The following is a 20,781-nucleotide window of genomic DNA, read 5'->3' as shown; positions in this document are numbered from 1 at the left end:
TATGTCAGTGTAATAGTCACTGCTGCTAAACATACAGTACCAACTAATATTCAGGGGAGAAAATTAGACCAAGCCAACAAGTCACGCTAATAGCCCAACCAGACACTTTGATATTTATGGCTGCAATCATAAGTAGTTAGGAACCAACTTTTTTTGAATAGTTGTGACTGTCCTGTGAAAAGCTTCTGGTATTTATATAACATTTACTGCTGGTCACTGTGAGGAAAATGAGGACCAAACAGTATAGCATACATATGACATCTACAAACCATTCAAGATCTAATAGATTAGGAAATGGTAGAGTTTCCCAATGCTCTACTTGCGATCACATCACACGTTGACCAGTTGCCAGGTAAGTGCCCTGTATCCACTTACCTCGCAGCACGTATACAAAGTTTTACACACACCTGTCCAACATTATATCTGTATCTGGAAATTGTATTGTAATATAGTATATACCAGTCTGTAGGTTCCTTCCATGTGACCTATAACTGCCACCTCTGCTGTATTGTAGGAGCTGCAGTCAGACCTGTGGTGATCTTTTCTCCTAATTATTATAATATATTCATCTCTGAATCGGTGACTATGACATGTAACACCGGACCTGCTGCAGAAGAGACACAGACATATGACTGGTATAAGGACAACAAGCCGATACATAGAGACCAACAGAGCATTGAGATTAAACGTGCAAAAAAGGCAGACAGTGGAGATTACCAGTGTAGGACCAGTACTGGTGATTACAGTCATCCTGTCAGACTGGATGTTAGTTATGGTGAGTTATCAGCTCAGATCCTCAATTTCCACTTGTTGTACTTCAATTAGATTCACTAACAACTAACACGTCAATAATATTGTCTTCATATTACAGAATATCTCATTCTGCAGAAACCCCCCTCTGTTTACGAAGGAGACCCCCTGACGCTGAGATGTCACAGTGTTTTGGGATTTCCTGCACAAAACACAATGTTGTACAAGGATGGTGAAGTGATACAATCCTCAGTCGCTGACTCTGTGTTACATATTGCTAAAGTAGATAAAACTGTGACCGGCACATACAGATGTACACGACAATTACTGCATTATGATGATAACAGTTATTATAATTACTCAGCTGTATCCAATATCTCGGTTTCAGGTGAGTTGTGGGGAAATCCTGCACTAGAAATATGATATATTATTATGTATGTTGGAGTTTTACTTTCATAATTTTCTTACAAAACAAAACATACTCAAAACAATATCTCTGTGTGCCCGGAGCCAGACAAGGGGTATATTTATCAAACTGCGGGTCTGAAAAAGTGGAGATGTTGCCTATAGCGACCAATGAAATTCTAGCTGTCATTTTGCAGAATGTACTAAATAAATGATAACTACAATCTGATTGGTTGCTATAGGAAACATCTCCACTTTTTCAAACCCACAGTTTAGTAAATATACCCCAAGAACTGGTTCTTCCTCAAAGGCCTTCAAAATTTTGTACTCCCACAGATATGGGTTAGTGATCCAGCCCTATAAGTTTATTGACACCCGAGATGTTATGCAGGAGACACCTTTATTTCTTCTTGAATATCATGTTGAATATATACATAATAAACACACTGCACTGACATTTTGGTGTAAAATGGCTAGTTCTATCAGCAGGGAGTGAGCGCTAAGCCTACTTTAGCGAAAACCAGAAAAAAGCAAAATTGCAACTATATAAATAAATGTGTTGGTGAACTTTATGCAGAGTGATTTAATAGGAAATTTCCACAAATGCTGTAATTCAGACAATTATTATTATTATAATTGTTGTTGATTTGTAAGGTGCCACACTGCTCCGCTGCGCCGTACAGTAGGGAAAACGGTGCATACATAAAACTGTGACATACAAGGTAGACAAAATAAAGGCAGACATGAAAACAAAGGGTATGGAGGACCCTGCTCATTAGAGAGCTTACATTCTAAGTGGAAGAGGGCAAAGCTGAAACAAGAGGAGCGAGTGTGGCTCAGAGTGAAGATTGGGACAGTTGTGAGGGTGTTTTAGTGTGAATGGTGTTATCGAGAATAGGGTAAGCTCTAAAAAAGAGATGGGTTTTCAAAGAGCATCTAAAGATTTGAAGGCTGTGGGAAAGTCTGATTGGGCGTGGTAGGGAATTCCATAAGTGGGGAGCAGCACGGGAGAAGTCTAGTAGACGGGAGTGAGAGGTGGTTACCAGAGGCGAGAAAATGCGAAGATCAGAGGTAGATCTAAGAGGGTGGGAGGGAAAATATTTTGATATGAGATTTGGAATGTATGCAGGGATAGTGTTGTTGAGGGCTTTGTAGGTAAGGGTGAATAATTTGAATTTGATTCTGGAGGACAGAGCCAGTGTAGGAATTTGCAAAGTGGTGCAGCAGAAGTGGAGCGGTGAGAGAGGAAGATCAGTCTTGCAGCAGCATTTAGGATGGATTGAAGTGTGGATATATGGGTGTCGGGAATGCCAGATAGCAGGAGGTTGTAACAGTCAAGATGGGAGATGATGAGAGAATGGATAAGAGATTTGGTAGCATGTTGAGCAAGATAGGGGCGTATTCTGGCAATGTTTCTATGGTGGAGTTGACAGGACTGGGAGAGAGTCTGGACTTGAGGAATAAAGGAGAGAGTGGAGTCAAGTTTATCACCAAGGCAGCGGACTTGGTAGACTGAGGTGGTGTTATTGACAGTGAGGGAGATTTGAGGGCAGGTGGTGATTTTGACCAGAGGGAAGATAATTAGTTCTGTTTTGGACATGTTGAGCTTGAGGTAGCGTTGGGACACGTAGGTGAACCAGGAAAGAACTCTGTTATGAAGGCCAATGGAGTGAAGGGTGTGTAAGAGAAGAGGGTGATCAACGAGCAGATAACCACTTGCACAAATGCTAAAGTGATATAAAAAGTTCTTCAGATATATTCACTACTGCATGATCAGTAAGTCCACTATATGTAACCAAATTATACAAAAGTGTTTAATGACAGACATATAATAAAATAGCCACTAATACGCAATGGCTAAATTTTGAATAGAAGATAAGTATTCACATATATAAGGAAATAATGGTTACAGCTTTCAAATAAAGTTGTATAGTGGATAATATATAGGCTTATTGGTAGAAATAGACACACATGGCCTGATTCATTAAGGAAAGTAAGGCAAAAAAAATTTCTCCTGGACAAAACCATGTTGCAATGCAGGGCGTGCAAATTAGTTTATTATTTTGCACATAAGTTATATACTGTCTGTTTATTCATATAGCACACAAATACTTGCTAGCTTATTATTACACTAGTTTATCTAGGACATGCCCTACCCAAACTATAAATCTGTCCCCACATTTCAATTTAGCCCCCCCCTCCAATGAAACATGGTTTTGCCAAGGTGCAAAGTTACTCTTTTTTTTTTTTTTTGCTTTCCTTTCCTTAATGAATCAGGCCCTCACATTGTATCTTATGAAAAAATATATATTCTATTTATCCTTGAGAGAAGTAAAGAAATATAAGAATAAAAAATAAAGAAGAATAAAAAAAGAATATAAAAATAAATATTAAGGCTTAAATAAACAAGAACACAATTAAATGAACAATTATTTAAAAGAAAATTTTAATATTTGGTCAGTATATACTAATACCAGCTACTACAAAGGGTCTGATTCTAAGTATTTTATTACACATTTTCTGTCTTTATTACTTGTCTATTGGTTTTAATATATTCGACTTTTTCTCTGACCTGACTGAGAAAATACCTTGTTTCAAAAATTCTTTTTGATAGTAATTAATAATAAAAGTATTTTTTTATTAATATTTCCGAATTTATGTAATAATGAGGGGACAGGAGTGCCTACTTATCCAGTTCTAATTTTTTTGCTGTGTATTATGATCAGTAAGTTGTCAGCTTGTAAATTAGCAACTTAGTGGTTGGTTTTACCCAAGACATATTCCTCTAACTGTGTTAAGTGATAAGTACTAATATCACAGACCAAGCACTGCTACATGTCACTTCTGCAATGAGAAAGGCCTCCCCTCCTGCTTTGCCATTGACCACTACCCTTAGGAGTCTTCACGCTTTTCTAGGGGAGGTAAACTCAGTGTTGTGTCTTAAATAATTTGCTTTTTTTATGATTTAAAAAATAATAGCTATGTTATAGGCAAACTTTGTCTGCAATGTATATATTTCATCCCCTTGTCCCTGGACAAACAATTTTACATTTTAATCATTTCCTCTTCTAGACCTGTTCTCCCGTCCAGAAATAAAGATGGCTCCAAACACAATATATGAAGGTGATGACATGACCCTTACATGTGACACCACTCTGGCCCCTTTCAGGAACCTCACAGGACTGCAGTTTGGTTTCCACAGAGATGGGCGGAATGTGCAGGAGTTCAATTTGTCTGATACATACATAGTTCCGTCAGCTCAGCTGGAGGATTCTGGGAATTATACCTGTGATGTGAGAATTGTCACTAGCAGTGAGAGGAAGAGGAGTGAGATGTTCTTTATTCAGGTAAAAGGTGAGTGTGGAACACTGAATCATATGTCTGTATATGTCCCTACATTGCAGAGGGTTAAATCAGGACCCAAGTTGGCCATAGCCCCAATCACACACACATTTACACAAGACTATATTTTGTAATTTTTTCTAGAATGCCTCACAACCCCTGGTCTGCTTGTCAAGGTATCTTTTTGAGACAGTATCTATAGCAGGGGTCAGGGAACTTTTTACCTTTTACCCCCAAATATATTTAGATACGCCAACGTTACCCCCTTGATTTGAAAGGAAGGAAATCATATATTATTAATTATTGGAATTCAAAATTTCATTGAATCTATTAAAAATTTCTTTGAAAGCTTCAAGTTCAAAACTTCAGGTTTTGGAGAAATGATGTTGCTTCATTTTTGATACGAGAGCATTAATATTGGGGCATTTTGATGTCAGAGCAATTTGGATACAGTCTTCAGCGTCCAATCGATTTCTCTGCTTTGTTTTTATGTTCGTTAGAGTGGAAAATCCTTGTTCGCAAAGGTAGGTTGTTGCAAAAGGCAGCAACTTTTTGACTGCCTCCTCATGTGCAATTTTGATGCCTTTGCAGCTGTTGACATCCAAAAATATGACAGATCTGCTTTGTTTTCAAATGCAATACGTGCTTCATTATTGCATCGAAGCTCAAGAAGTGCCTCTGCCAACCCTTGAGGCTCTTCGGGTACAACATCAATTTCACATTTAAAAGGGTCTACAATCCAACTGACAGCATGTGAATCGGCAGAATTACCCCCAGGAATTTAATTTTTACCTCATTTGGGGTAATCTACCCCTGTTCCCTGACCACTGATCTATAGAGTTCTCAGGATGTATTATTTCATCGAGCCATCAATGAATGGTCAAACCTTAAAGATGTCAAAGCAATAAACCATTTTCTGAGATTTGCCACTTATTATAGTTGCTGACGGTTTGAAATTTTGGAAAATGGCACCATCCAACCGCCAATTAGTAACTGCAGTGGTTGGATTACAATAGTAAAAGTAAATGGAGCATGTTTCTAAGGAAATTAGTTTCTGATAATTAACTTCCAATTGGTTTTCCTCTGAAAACAAAAGATAGGATTTTCTTCCATGTTACTCAGCTTTGGCCGATTGCTTGTTAATTTTACAGCATACCCTCCATTATAAGGTAGAAACAAGCAGGTAACCTACATACTTGTTAGATTACAAGATCTCACGAAAAGGGTCTACCCCCCTTTGGTTTCCCCTGCCTGCTCCCAACTTGTACACCCATGTGTAATGGTCTTAGTACTGTGCCTTTATTCTCCTATTCTCTGTTATGTGACATTTGTTATATACCCTCCTCTCCCCATTGTTGGGCACTGTGGACCTGTGTGTCACCATATAAATAAACAAAATAAACAATGTTAATAGAAATACAGGCATGGGTGGAAATGACTCTGTAACTAGAGTGTGTGCGATTGAACAACTGTAGGGATCACAAAGGGGCTGGAATCCAATTTTACACTAATGGGGAACATTTATAGCATCTGCAGATGTACATATGCATTTGTGCGCAATATGCAGCCAAGCTCAACACTATACAATGAGATATTCGTGTAGTATTTGCCTGCTGTACATTTCACACCACACCCAGCATATGATTTAATGTCTCTTTCAGTTATTTTTGGTATTCCACAAATAAATAGCAGCCAGCCATCGGTGACAGAGGGGGATGACATGACTCTGGCCTGCGACCCAAGACGTTATCCGGCCAGATCTACTACAGAGCTGCAGTTTGCGTTCTACAGAGATGGGCGGAATGTTCAGGAATTCAATTTCTCTGATACATACAGAGTTCCGTCAGCTCAGCTGGAGGATTCTGGGAATTATACCTGTGACGTGAGAACTGCTTTCAGCAATGTGAGGAGGAGGAGTAATGTGTTATCTCTGCAGGTAGAAGGTGAGTTTGGGATACTGAGACAATATATCTGTATATCTCCCAACATTGCAGAGGACACAATGAGAAAATTATAGCCAAGGTAGCCCACTATGGGAGCGCCCCGCATGGTAGTGTGCTATGTATAATTCTAGAAAAGAATGTAAATGCTTTGATAGAATCGCCTATTTTATAAAATGCTAATATGTAATTGAGTAAAGAATATAGTGAGTCATTCACCATGCTATACATTGTTGGTTTTACAGCTAAAATCTGATATTTTAATTGCCAATGTACTAAAGCTGTACCGAAAATGACAATTGCATTAATTTAAAGGATAATTAGAATTATAAGTAAAAATTTAGTTGTGAGTGAAGGTAGGGGAGGTAAATGAGTTAACAAAATAATACTGTAATCTTCTGTCCGGACGGGTCAGAACAAGAGAGTTGGGGGGAGGGGGAGTTAGCTGTATATTAATTTATTTACCTAACTAAGTTCCAATCAAAACTCCAGTTTTAGTTTGGGGCAGAAAGACTTGTTTCTAGCTTGACCACTATTTGTATAAGAACTAACATACTCACGTGGAGCAGGCTGTTATCTATACTCTGAAAAGATGATCGATCCCCTGGATAATAACTATCATTGTGCAGATACAGTGTAGTAAAGGCAACAAATACACTAAGAAATATACAAATTTTTCTGTGCTGTTTAGCTATAGAGAAAGGATTCCCGCTGCCTATACTTCTTGGAGCCGTAATCGGACCTCTAGCGGTCATACTCCTCATCTCCGTCCTCCTTGTCTGGAAATGTAGAAATAAAAGAGCTTCAAGAAACACAACGGCAGGTAACTATGGTTTCATGTATCTTCCTTACTTTCAGTTTAAAGATACAAATAACCAGGTCTGGAGATGTGAAAAAGGAAAGGGCCCACGCCTGAGGAGGCAGGTCAGGGGAGGCGTGAGTGTCAACGCAGGTTGTGTTCATCAAAGTGAGTAATCAGCAAAACAATTAGATGGAAGAGAGTGTCAGACAATCCGGGTCAGAAACACACATGTCAGAGATTTCATTGGCAATGGTTGTGCTTCCCTCTAACTCTTTTCCACCTAAATAATCATAGCCTACTTTAACATATAGGAAAATGCCTGCAATTCCATACACTGAAGGTGCTAGCAGGGATACTCACAGACAAGAAAGACTTCCTGTGCACACAACTATGACATTGATAGGTATCATGATTTTTAAAAATAAATACATAATTTCCCAACTAGTTAGAGCACCTCTGGCAACCGCCAAGGTGGGCTGATGTAATATAGCCTTTCCAAAGTATATTGTAAAGGAATGGCTCATTCCTACCCTTCACTATTTCATGTACCCATTGCCTGCACGCAATGAGGGCATCCACTTTGTAGATAGCACCAATATTCGGGAGCACGCAACCTATCATTTCACTAGGAAAGCACCACATCATTTGAGTGAAGTCATTAGTTCCCCAACGAATGAATAGTCTGAATATTGTTTCAGCTCACAAAAAAGGCTGAATAATAAATAAAACATTGGTTTTGTTTTCCTCTAGACATGTTATACAAGATGATTGTGTTCTCTACTTAATTTCTTGCATTTATGCATGTGGAATGTTCTGTATTTTTTGCCTTAATTTGTCTCGGATTTTGCCTGTTGGTCTGTTTTATGAATGTGCAGTGCGGCAGAATGTTATAGTGCCATATAAATACTACTACAACTACTACTAATACTAATATGATTAATAATAATAATAATAATCCTTTTGCTCTCTTTTTCTTTTTTGTCAGCTTCTACCAGTAAAACTGTGAGTATTTCCTAGATTCATATGGACCTACAGAGCCAGGTTGCAATGTTTTGTAGATCTGGGGTTTAGAGATAGGATTAATGAGTGAGGTGGATTGCCAGGCACATTCAGCTCTGTCTATGACCATGTGTGGCCAAATCTGACAGAGGTCCAGGCCGACCCAAAGATTAGACCATGGAGACAGTTCACCGAGTGTTTGCCCAGCTTTACCTTACTGTAATGCCTTTTTGCAACTTCTTTTTACGAACCAGTTGAAAAGTCCTGAGGGTTATGGTCCTGGCTGGTGCAGGAAAAGATCTAAGTTCTTAACCCCTTAAAGTGTAGGGATACAACCACTTTCTAATATATTCTAGGCAGCATTAACATTTAATATGTCCCCAGGAAATATTGGATTTAAAAAAGAAGTTGTTAGTATCTACTCTAAAGTAGGTAAAGAAACTTGTTGGATGGACTTAGTACTAAAATATAATACTTTATTTGTGCACGTTTATTTTCAACCTCAATACTGTTTTTCAAACTTCCTCTAGGGCGGTTCACCTGTCAATTATGCTGAGGTGGAGCCTACAGAAGCGTAAAGAAGGAAGGAGGAAGCCGCTGACCAGACAAAACCGTGCTCTAATCAAAAAAAACTATTTCTCTGGCGCTAATAGACAGCAGATTGTGAAAAATATAGGTATCAGATGCAGCAACTCAAAACAGAGGCAGTGTTAAACCTCTATAAGGATATAGCAAAAAGAAAAAAACAAGATTTGCGCAAAATCTCCTAATATTTATTTACTCAATGAATCAATATAAACATATGTAGCGTATAAATTCTGTGCACAATGTAAAATGCATTGATAAAGAGATTAAATGAATAGATCTTCAAGCAAGGGTTAAAACACAATTAATAATACAAGTAATATTATTACTATTCATAAAATGCACTTTAGCCTTAGATGGTAAACGACATATGTTGATATCCAGCTTGTATGATATCGTTATAATGCACAGATTAATTGATGTAAAGAACAGTGATATCCCTCATTGACGTTTAGACAGTCATGCATGCATCAAGAGACGTTTTTCCTTTAGGTATAGAATCCACAGGGTTATATGAACAATTATCCAATAGTGAGAATTCACACATATATTTACAGTCCAGAGAGGGATTAAATTTCCTCAAATATATACCCTTCAGGTGTCACGCTGTAGGCCTATGAGGCTGAAGATAATAAGACACTAACCGGTATTGATGCCACTGGTCAAACAGGCGCGGAGTCTAACGTACCCCTGGTGGGAACGTACCCCTGGTGTTGACCAGGGACCCCCGCAAGGAGGTTTGGACTTTGCAGCAGAGAGCACGCAGGTCGCGGTCCTATTAGCCAGTTACCAGTGTAGCGTAGAGGGGTCAGACGGTCTCGGGTCACAGCAATCAGGAATATCAGGTACAAAAGGGTAATCCAAAGGAATAGTCGCCAAGCCGAAGTCACGGTACAGAATGGGTCACACAGAAGAGTAGAATGGTCACCAAGCCGGGGTCACAACAGGTAATCAGGAATCAGAATACTCAGGAGTATGGAGGAATAAGGAAGCCAGGAACACTGGTGGTGAACCTGTTACTCTGGCACCCTAATGGCGCCAGAGGCAGGTTTAAATAGAATCCAAACAGAGGTGATTGGTGGAGTGCGGAGGCGGAAACTGAAGCAGCGTCCCGTTGCCTAGCAACGGGACTGAGGCCAGGGCGCATGCGCCCGCAATCCGGAAGTCCGCGGCAGCCGACGGGGGAATCAGACGTCCGTTCCCCGTCTGACAGGGAATCAGCGGGGACGGCGTCTGACATCAGGGTCAAACGACAATTCTCCTGATATGGAAAGATATAGCTTCTATACCACAGTTGTGGCTATGACATATAGAATCCACGGAGAGGATAATAAATCAAATAGCTGAGGCTAATCTCGGAATCGGCACATAGTAAACAGCTTCTTACCGTCTAAAAAGTAATGTGGAACACGTACCTCGGATAGTTCTGCCTTCAAGAATATTGGTAATAACCTCTTGTCCGGAGCAGTGAAAGAACAGTCTAGCTAGTGTTTTCTATCCGGACGCCTTAATTGGTGCGCACCGAAGACTGCATGTACTACGCTTCCAATAACTGCTCACACGGTAAGAAGCTAGACTGTTCTTTTACTGCTCCGGACAAGAGGTTAATACCAATATTCTTGAAGGCAGAACTAACGGAGGTACGTGTTCCACATTACTTTTCAGCCGCTTAGACGGTAAAAATAAATAAAAAATAATAAATAATAATAATTTTTTTAATAAAAAAAATACAGATTTCGAAGCTTTGAATGATTTTTTTCTTTATGTAAAGTTTTGATCCATTACTGTCAAAGAAACAATATATTGAATTGTGAAACGACTCATGTAAACTGTGAGAAACTCAGTAAAGGTTCTTACTGGAGCTTTCCAGCTTTCTATAATATTTCAATAAATAAATATATAAATGAAATCCCTACTTCCCAACAGTCCCAATTAGTCCATCAATTGGTACGTGGTTTCAGGGGATAGAGGGCATTGTCAAATTTGTCCCAATTTTGCAATCAAGAATGTTTTTATGTATGATATCTAATAAATGGTGCGTGATATGAACATGTCTTTTTAACTTTTATGTACTGTTCATAATTTTAAGTTACTACTCTGCTTTTGGTAGCTCTTAAGGACTGGGTCTGCTGTAATGTCTACATGATAGGTTAATGTTATCTCATTTCTGGTCACTAGATGGCACCACAGAGCTGTACTACAAGTAAAATACAAAACATTTTGCACAGTTACCATTAAGGGTATCTTATTATTCCCTTTTTCAGTAATGCCATAGACATTTTTTTAAGTCTTGGACTATGACTGCAATAGTCATTTGTAACCACGCGTGACACAGCTGATATTCACCTCCTTGTACTTCCCAGCTGCCAGTCATTGGTTTCACATGCAAAAATATTCACATATCGACACATTAATATATATAATTACATTTATATATAAATACATTTAATTTATGTGAATTATGTAATCTATAATTCTAAATTGTGTCAACAAATTAAAACAGTAAGATTACTGATTATTTATTCAACAGCGCTGTTATGATAAATTATACGGCAGCTACAGGCTGTTCACCTGCAGTGCAGAAGGAGATTTATATACTCTGATCATCTCATTTCTGGTCACTAGGTGGCAGCATAGAGCACTGCAGGTAAAACATGAACCATCTTGCAGAGTTACCAGTAATAATTGTAGGACCTGATTCATTGATGAACGTAAATGCCAGTATGTGGCGCATTTTGCGTAAAATCGATCTGGCAATGAATGCAGCAATGCCCAATTCGTCTTCAACTGCAAAAGGACCCTTACTGCTACCTACAATTTGAAGAACGGAACAGGGAAAAGACTGGGCGTATGCACGTAGTCAATGTACAGTAAGGGCGTGCCAAGCTGGAGTGCACACAGAAGCGTCTGATTCAAGCTTGTCTATAGCAACCAATCAGCTTCTAGCTATCATTTATCTCATACATTCTAGAAAATGATAGCTAGAATCTGATTGGTTGCTATGGGCAACACCCCCACTTTTACTATTTTGAAGGTTTAGTATTTACCCCTTAGTGTCTCCTGCTCACCTAAAATAGAGGTTGACAAAAAAATTCGATTGAACTCATTTTTGTTCTATAAGTGATTTTTATAATGGTCTGTTTTGAGGGGTTTTATGGTATTTTCAAATAAATGTCAATCTTGTGTGTGTTGTACAATTCTTTGATATAATATCTAAGTACTGGGTGAAGCCGAAATATAACAAATTGTTTACTCAAGAAACTTGTCTACAGAATGCTTTGAAGGGTACATATAATCTGACACATTACCATCTACCAAAACGTCCCCATTTACCCCCGTTCATCCTCTTTCCATAATACTTGACCCTTCCTTGAGGCAATGTGCTGTATCTGACAAGAATACCTCCTCCGGTATCACATTCCCTGCTCTGACTGCAGAGAATCCTTCCATGGAACTAGAGATGACATTTCCCGTTTGCTCTCTAGCCGTGTGTTCCTGTGAGGGATTTAAAGTGTTGTTTTCCAGATCCCAGCGCTGCCCCTGTTAACGATAAAAGTATTTTGTATGTAAGTCGGACACAAAATGTATGGGTTTTAATTATATTTAATCCTGGATAGGCGATAGACACGCAACCACACTAATAGGCTCTCTGTATTCTGAGATCTGAAACCAGTAGGTCATACTCCGTGTCATATTCAACTGGGCTAGAAAAAAAATGTTTGATTAAAATATCTTTCTATTCCACCATAATTCATTATTTGTAAAATTGTAATGCCTTAATGTATGTAATCACATAGAATAATGTGGTGTTATTATGTGGTAAGTCATACTGCCGCTTCTCCTACTGCCATCATTGTAAAACCGTCAAATTCTATTCACTTACATTTTCCATACCGCAACTTCTAAGTTTCCATTGTGACCACTGATCGGGAGAGAATAGAGAAGTGCTATAAAATTGTTCAGGAAAGATACCCAGGGAAAAAAAAAACTTTCTTCAGGAACAAAAATGGCCATTTATATCCTGATTAAAGGACCTTTAATAGGATGCAGTGAAAATCATATTGTCATTCTACCAAAGCTATGTTTAAGATGCATCCAATTTTATATTACAATATCCCCCATGTAAGTAGACTTTCAAAACCTGTTCTCCTATACTAAACTATACTGATTAATATATTGATGTTGCTTATAGGTCCACCAAATGTATTATAAACACTTATTGTGAAGGTAACGTTGCCTATTTGTGTTATAGCTAATGCTACTCGAACTGTAAACTTTATATATCAGATAATCTAAGATGGGTCTAGTTCTGTGTTATCTGCTATTGGAAAAATACCATCTCTAATGTCATCTTTTAAGCCTTAGGGGTATATTTACTAAACTGCGGGTTTGAAAAGTGGAGATGTTGCCCATAGCAACCAATCAGATTCTAGTTATTTATTTAGTACATTCTACAAAATGACAGCTAGAATCTGATTGGTTGCTATAGGAAGCATCTTCACTTTTTCAAACCCGCAGTTTAGTAAATATAATCCTTAATCTCAAATCAATTCAGCTGAATCTGGTTGATTCCGGGAGTAAAATATCCGATTATAATTAATTTAAACATAAAGAGTGATAAATTAGAAAAACAATAAAGCTGCATTTGTTCCGAGACACCAAAATCAACTTAAATCACCGGGAATGTGAATGATTTGGGATGAATCATACCCTCGTTTTACTGTCGTCCATTGAGCTCTTATCAAGTTCTCTGAATTTGGGTGCTTTCTGGTGATTGCACCTAATTTCGATGAATGTTAAGGGGTGCAGGACTGAGTTTTTCAAGAAAAAACTTCACTTTGTCCTTTATGTTTCAAATGAATTGTTTACACAGAATTAAGAACATGAAATAGCGGCGTTATAAGGTAATACTGGAAATTGAGGATAATAAAACACGTTTAGTTTGCATGTTCTCCAGTTCATGGAAATCAGATGAAATCAACTGAAACCACCCAGATTCGGTGAAAACGATGGGAAATTGCAACCAATCGATTGATCTCAAAATGATTCCACTGAATGCGGGTGATTTCAGTGAATTAAGGAAAAAGACGGATATAAACAGGACTGGCTAATCCTCCAAATCAGGCTGTACTTAGATGGACATATAGAGCTATACTTCTGCAGCCGTCCTGTTCTTCATTTATGAACCCTGAAATCAGTTGTTCACAAATCATTGAGAATATAATATAATGGGTCATGCAATCCACTGAAATGAATTCATTAAAACATGTCCTGTTTTTTATTTTTGGTTTAATCTTTCTTTATTGAGGATTGACTATACAGATATAATGGGTACAAGACTTTCAGCAATGTATAGAAAAAGATGCCTAAGTATGGATTTTTATACTGGGAAATCAGGTTAAAAAGCCAACAATCTGGACCATCGGGTACTGGCCCAATTAATATTTTGTAGATAGTGGAGATTGTGTGGCTGGGCTCCTGAGATGTGTAACAAGGATCCACAAAGACGGTCAGCTCCCTCCCTGCTCCTGAAAGATGGTCTTATCTTGGATGTAGTGTCTGGCTTGCAAATACAGCCAAAGTTCGGGAAGGGAGATATTCAGCCACTCCTGCAAGTCAGGGAAGGAATATCCGCACCAGACCACCTACCCATATAACCACAGTCCGAAAACCCCCTGCCTGTAGTCCTGGTGGGAAGTTTGGTTTGTGGGTCACAGCGGTGAGAGTGGACTATGTGGAAGAAATGTATTTTAGTGTCCTCAGATAGAGAGAGCCGTTCAGAGTATAGCAGCTCGGTGGCTCAGTGGTTAGCACTTCTGCCTCACAGCGCTGGGGTCATGAGTTCGATTCCCAACCATGGCCTTATCTGTGTGGAGTTGGTATGATCTCCCTCTGTTTGTGTGGGTTTCCTCCCAGCCTGAATGAATCACAAGCTAATTTCTGTGAGGGATGTAAATAGGAAGAGGAATAAGACTTTTGGTAGGGTGCTCATCTTGATAATATTAATCCTCCCCAGAAGCTTTAGGAACGTCATGTCCTATATTAAGAGTGTAGCTTGAAGATTAGTGGAATATAATACCCCGTAAACAAATTTGAGCCTGTCCTGTTTTTTTTTCATCTTGAATCTTTTTCAATCCACTGAATTGACCCAGATTTCTGACAAATTGAAGTAAAATCATTACTGTCACCCACTGATTTCAAATCAGTGCCACTGAACGCCGGTGATTTTACTAGATTTCTCCTGATTTCAGTGAATTAAGGAAAATTACAGATATAAACAGGACTGGCTTTAAAAAGTCCTCTTTTGATGGAATTATACAAATATACCTCTGCGCACCTTCCTTTCCTTATGTCTGAAATCCATTGTTCACAAATAATTGGGTTTTTGCATTCAATCAAATAAGACTGGAAGTATGAACCAAAACCCCGTCCTGTTTTTTTCTTCAAATTTCTTCAATTCACTGAAATCAGGGAAAATCAACTGAAATCACCCAGATTCAGTGAGATTGATTTCAAATCACTGCAATCACCCCTTGATTTCAAATCAGTACCACTGGATTTCAGTGAATTTTTGAAAATAGCGAGAAAGAAACAGGACTGGGGTTTTCTGTGTTGTTTTTCCTTCTAGTGGGCACCGAGAACAATAAAATACCCACTGGTTCTTTGTGTCTCCTCTCTGATATTCATTGTCCACAAATAATCAAGAATTTTAGCAATTCATCCAACCACGGGCACTCACTGTGGGCAGTCTTTAGACCCGAGGCAACACTACAACACAGCGCACTGCGGAGACTTTGAGCCGTAGCTACATGCTGCGACATCGGGCCATAGGCTGGCATAAGAGTATGTGTCCAGTTAATTTTTAACGGTAAAAGAAAGGTTTCTAAATTATAGCAACTATCAAAGTCGGCTATTTATATAGCGCCACTAATTCCACAGCGCTGTACAGAGAACTCGCTCACATCAGTCCTTGCCCCATTGGGGCTTACAGTCTAAATTCCCTAATATACACAGAATGAGAAAGACTAAAGTCAATTTAATAGCAGCAAAGCAACCTACTAGTATGTTTTTGGATTGGAGATGAAACCCATGCAAATGTGGGCAACAAATACAACTTCTACCCAGATAAGGTCATGGGTGGGAATTGAACTCAAGATCCCAGTACTGCAAAGCAGAGCTGCTAACCACTAAGCCACTGTGACTGACTTTCTATCTACTCACAGTTGGAAAAAACCCTGGCTGTAGTCCTGGTGGGAAGGTTGGATTGTGGGTCAGTGTGGTGAGAGGAGACAATATGTAAGAAATGTGTTTTAGTTTCCTCAAACAAGCCCAGCGTTGGAGGGTAGGGCCAGCTGTGGGATTTGGGGCATCCTGTTGAGCTTAGGAGGAGATAGATAGGGACTTTCAGAGTATAGCAGCACAGTGGCTCAGTGGTTAGCACTTCTGCCTCACAGCACTGGGGTCATGAGTTCGATTCCCAACCATGACCTTATATGTGTGGAGTTTGTGTGTTTTCTCTGTGTTTGTCTTTAAAAAGTCCTGCTTTGATGGAATTACACAAATGTACCTCTGCACACCTTCCTTTCCTTATGTCTGAAATCCACTGTTCACAAATAATTGAGTTTTTGCATTCAATCAAATAAGACTGGAACTATGAACCAAAAACCCGTCCTGTTTTTTTTCTTAAAATTTCTTCAATTCACTGAAATCAGGGAAAATCAGCCGAAATCACCCAGATTCAGTGAGATTGATTTCAAATCACCCCTTGATTTCAAATCAGTACCACTGGATCTGGGTGATTTCAGTGATTTTTTGAAAATAGCCAGAAAAAAACAGGACTGGAGTTTTTCTGTGTTGTTTTTCCAAGCCAGGCTTCTTTCTGGTGGGAACCGAGAACAATAACATTACACCCTCCACCTCTTTGTGTCTCCTCTCTGATATTCATTGTCCACAAATAATCAAGAATTTTAGCAATTCATCCAAACGCGGGCACTCGCTGTGAGCAGTCTTTAGACCCAAGGCAACGCTACAACACACCGCACTGCGGAGTCTTTGAGCCGTAGCTACACGCTGCAACATTGGGCCATTGGCCGGCGTAAGAGAAAAAGATGTGCCCAGTTAATTGTTAATGGGGGAAAAAAGTTTCTAAAGTACAGTAACTGTCATTGGCTATTTATTTAGCAAACACAGGGAGAGCATACAAACTCCACACAGATAAGACCATGGTCAGGACTTGAACTCACAACCCCAGTGTTGTAAGGCAGGAGTGCTAACCACTAGGCCACCGCGCTGTCCTTAACACAAGAGCCATGTATGTATCATTTATTGATCTAAAATAAATTCCAGTGAATCCGGAGGATTTTATGTATTTTCCACTAAGTAAAATTCTCATGTGCCTGGAAATTAAAGGTAGATCTTGGCCTCTTAGAGAAACAACTAGTAGAAGCTAGATACTAATTCCTAACAGCTTTAGGACAAATATCTGTTGTGGGAGGGGCAGCTGGGTGTCTTATAGGCGCTGTTGAGAGCTCATTGGCTGAATCATTGGCCCAACCCCCTGACTGGGTGGAGCCATGCAACCTCTTTGCCTTTTTTGAACATAGCAGGGAAGTTATCGATGGAGCGATAATTTCTAAAGTTTCGGATTTCAATAAGTAAAAGTTGCATGTGGGTTTTTGCCATTGTCAGATGTCGAGGTAGAAGGAAAAGCAGTTCAAAGGCTATACCTGACAAATGACAAGAAACTCAGAACAAACTATGGGCAGCACAGTGGCTTAGTGGTTAGCACTTCTGCCTTGCAGCACTGGGCTCATGTGTTTGATTCCCAACCATGGCCTTATCTGTGTGGAGTTTGTATGTTCTTTCTGTGTTTGTTCTTTGAGCCCAAACAAAATCACAAACTTATTTCTGCAAATCTGGGAGGGATAGGAAGAGGTATAAGGCTTTTAGTGTAGAGTGTTCATCTTGATAATGTTAATCCTCCCCTGAAGCCTTAGGAACGTCATGTCCTATATTAAGAGCGGAACTTGGGAATTAGTGGAATATAATTCTCCGTAAACAAGTTTGAGCCTGTCCTGTTTTTTTTTTCTTGAATCTTCTTCAATCCACTGAATTGACCCAGATTTCTGACAAACTGAAGTAAAATCATTACTGTCACCACAAGATTTCAAATCAGTGCCACTGAACCCGGGTGATTTTACTAGATTTCTCCTGATTTCAGTGAATTAAGGAAATTTACAGAAAAAAACAGGACTGGCTTTAAAAAGTCCTCTTTTGATGGAATTATACAAATGTACCTCTGCGCACCTTCCTTTCCTTATGTCTGAAATCCACTGTTCACAAATAATTGGGCTTTTGCATTCAATCAAATAAGACTGAAAGTATGAACCAAAAACCCGTCCTGGTTTTTTCTTCAAAATTCTTCAATTCACTGAAATCAGGGAAAATCAACTGAAATCATCGAGATTCAGTGAGATTGATTTCAAATCACTGCAATCACCCCTTGATTTCAAATCAGTCCCACTGGATCTGGGTGATTTCACTGGATTTCAGTGAATTGTTGAAAATAGCCAGAAAAAAACAGGACTGGGGTTTTCTGTGTTGCTTTTCCAAGCCAGGCTTCTTTCTGGTGGGAACCGAGAGCAATAAAATACCCACTGCTTCTTTGTATCTCCTCTCTGATATTCATTCTCCACAAATAATCAAGAATTTTAGCAATTCATCCAAACGCGGGCACTCGCTGTGAGCGGTCTTTAGACCCGAGGCAACGCTACAACACACCGCACTGCGGAGTCTTTGAGCCGTAGCTACACGCTGCGACATCGGGCCATTGGCCGGTGTAAGTGAAAAAGATGTGCCCAGTTAATTGTTAATGGGGGGAAAAAAGTTTCTAAAGTACAGTAACTGTCATTGGCTATTTCTATAGCAAACACAGGGAGAGTGTACAAACTCCACACATATAAGGCCATGGTTGGGAATTGAACTCACAACCCCAGTGTAGTAAGACAAGAGTGCTAACCACTAGGCCACCGCGCTGTCCTTAACACAAGAGCCATGTATGTATCATTTATTGATCTAAAATAAATTCCAGTGAATCCGGAGGATTTTATGTATTTTCCACTTAGTAAAATTCTCATGTGCCTGGAAATTAAAGGTAGATCTTGGCCTCTTAGAGAAACAACTAGTAGAAGCTAGATACTAATTCCTAACAGCTTTAGGACAAATATCTGTTGTGGGAGGGGCAGCTGGGTGTCTTATAGGCGCTGTTGAGAGCTCATTGGCTGAATCATTGGCCCAACCCCCTGACTGGGTGGAGCCATGCAACCCCTTTGCCTTTTTTGGACATAGCAGGGAAGTTATCGATGGAGCGATAATTTCTAAAGTTTCGGATTTCAATAAGTAAAAGTTGCATGTGGGTTTTTGCCATTGTCAGATGTCGAGGTAGAAGGAAAAGCAGTTCAAAGGATATACCTGACAAATGACAAGAAACTCAGAACAAACTATAGGTAGCACAGTGGCTTAGTGGTTAGCACTTCTGCCTTGCAGCACTGGGGTCATGTGTTTGATTCCCAACCATGGCCTTATCTGTGTGGAGTTTGTATGTTCTTTCTGTGTTTGTTCTTTGAGCCCAAACAAAATCACAAACTTATTTCTGCAAATCTGGGAGGGATAGGAAGAGGTATAAGGCTTTTAGTGTAGAGTGTTCATCTTGATAATGTTAATCCTCCCCTGAAGCCTTAGGAACGTCATGTCCTATATTAAGAGCGGAACTTGGGAATTAGTGGACTATAATTCTCCGTAAACAAGTTTGAGCCTGTCCTGTTTTTTTTTTCTTGAATCTTCTTCAATCCACTGAATTGACCCAGATTTCTGACAAACTGAAGTAAAATCATTACTGTCACCCACTGATTTCAAATCAGTGCCACTGAACCCGGGTGATTTTACTAGATTTCTCCTGATTTCAGTGAATTAAGGAAAATTACAGATAAAAACAGGACTGGCTTTAAAAAGTCCTGCTTTGATGGAATTACACAAATGTACCTCTGCACACCTTCCTTTCCTTATGTCTGAAATCCACTGTTCACAAATAATTGGGCTTTTGCATTCAATCAAATAAGCCTGGAAGTATGAACCAAAAACCCGTCCTGGTTTTTTCTTCAAAATTCTTCAATTCACTGAAATCAGGGAAAATCAACTGAAATCACCCAAATTCAGTGAGATTGATTTCAAATCACTGCAATCACCCCTTAATTTCAGATCAGTCCCACTGAATCTGGGTGATTTCACTGGATTTCAGAGAATTCTTGAAAATAGCCAGAAAAAAACAGGACTGGGGTTTTAGTGTTGCTTTTCCAAACCAGACTTCCTTCTGGTGGGCACCGAGAACAATAACATTACACTCTCCGCTTCTTTGTGTCTCACCTCTGATATTCATTGTCCACAAATAATCAAGAACTTTAGCAATTCATCCGAACGCGGGCACTCGCTGTGGGCGGTCTTTAGACCCGAGGCAACTCTACAACACAGCGCACTGCGGAGACTTTGAGCCGTAGCTACATGCTGCGACATCGGGCCATAGGCTGGCATAAGAGTATGGGTCCAGTTAATCTTTAAAGGTAAAAAAAAGGTTTCTAAATTATAGCAACTATCAACGTCGGCTATTTATATAGCGCCACTAATTCCACAGCGTTGTACAGAGAACTCGCTCAGATCAGTCCCTGCCCAATTGGTGCTTACAGTCTAAATTCCCTAATGTACACAGAATGAGAAAGACTAAAGTCAATTAAATAGCAGCAAAGCAACCTACTAGTATGTTTTTGGATTGGGAGATGAAACCCATGCAAATGTGGGCAACATACAACTTCTACCCAGATAAGGTCATGGGTGGGAATTGAACTCAAGATCCCAGTACTGCAAAGCAGAGCTGCTAACCACTAAGCCACTGTGACTGACTTTCTA

At 39.4% G+C, this 20,781-nt stretch overlaps 1 protein-coding gene across 1 annotated transcript in view; it reads left to right on the top strand.

Moving 5' to 3' along the window:
* The first annotated feature begins 294 nt into the window (after positions 1–294).
* LOC142108392 (Fc receptor-like protein 5) overlaps positions 295–20,781 on the top strand; it is an 87,550-nt gene continuing 67,063 nt past the window's right edge. The window contains exons 1-5 of the mRNA XM_075192015.1: positions 295–352; positions 515–775; positions 872–1,138; positions 4,228–4,509; positions 6,159–6,440. Coding sequence (XP_075048116.1) covers positions 295–352; positions 515–775; positions 872–1,138; positions 4,228–4,509; positions 6,159–6,440 — 1,150 coding nt within the window. The remainder of the gene's footprint in view (positions 353–514; positions 776–871; positions 1,139–4,227; positions 4,510–6,158; positions 6,441–20,781) is intronic.

This window comes from Mixophyes fleayi, chromosome 12 (genome assembly GCF_038048845.1).
Source record: "Mixophyes fleayi isolate aMixFle1 chromosome 12, aMixFle1.hap1, whole genome shotgun sequence".
In the NCBI taxonomy this organism is placed as follows: domain Eukaryota; kingdom Metazoa; phylum Chordata; class Amphibia; order Anura; family Limnodynastidae; genus Mixophyes; species Mixophyes fleayi.
Note: the sequence above shows the minus strand (reverse complement) of the source record. Positions and strands in the feature narration are given on the sequence as shown.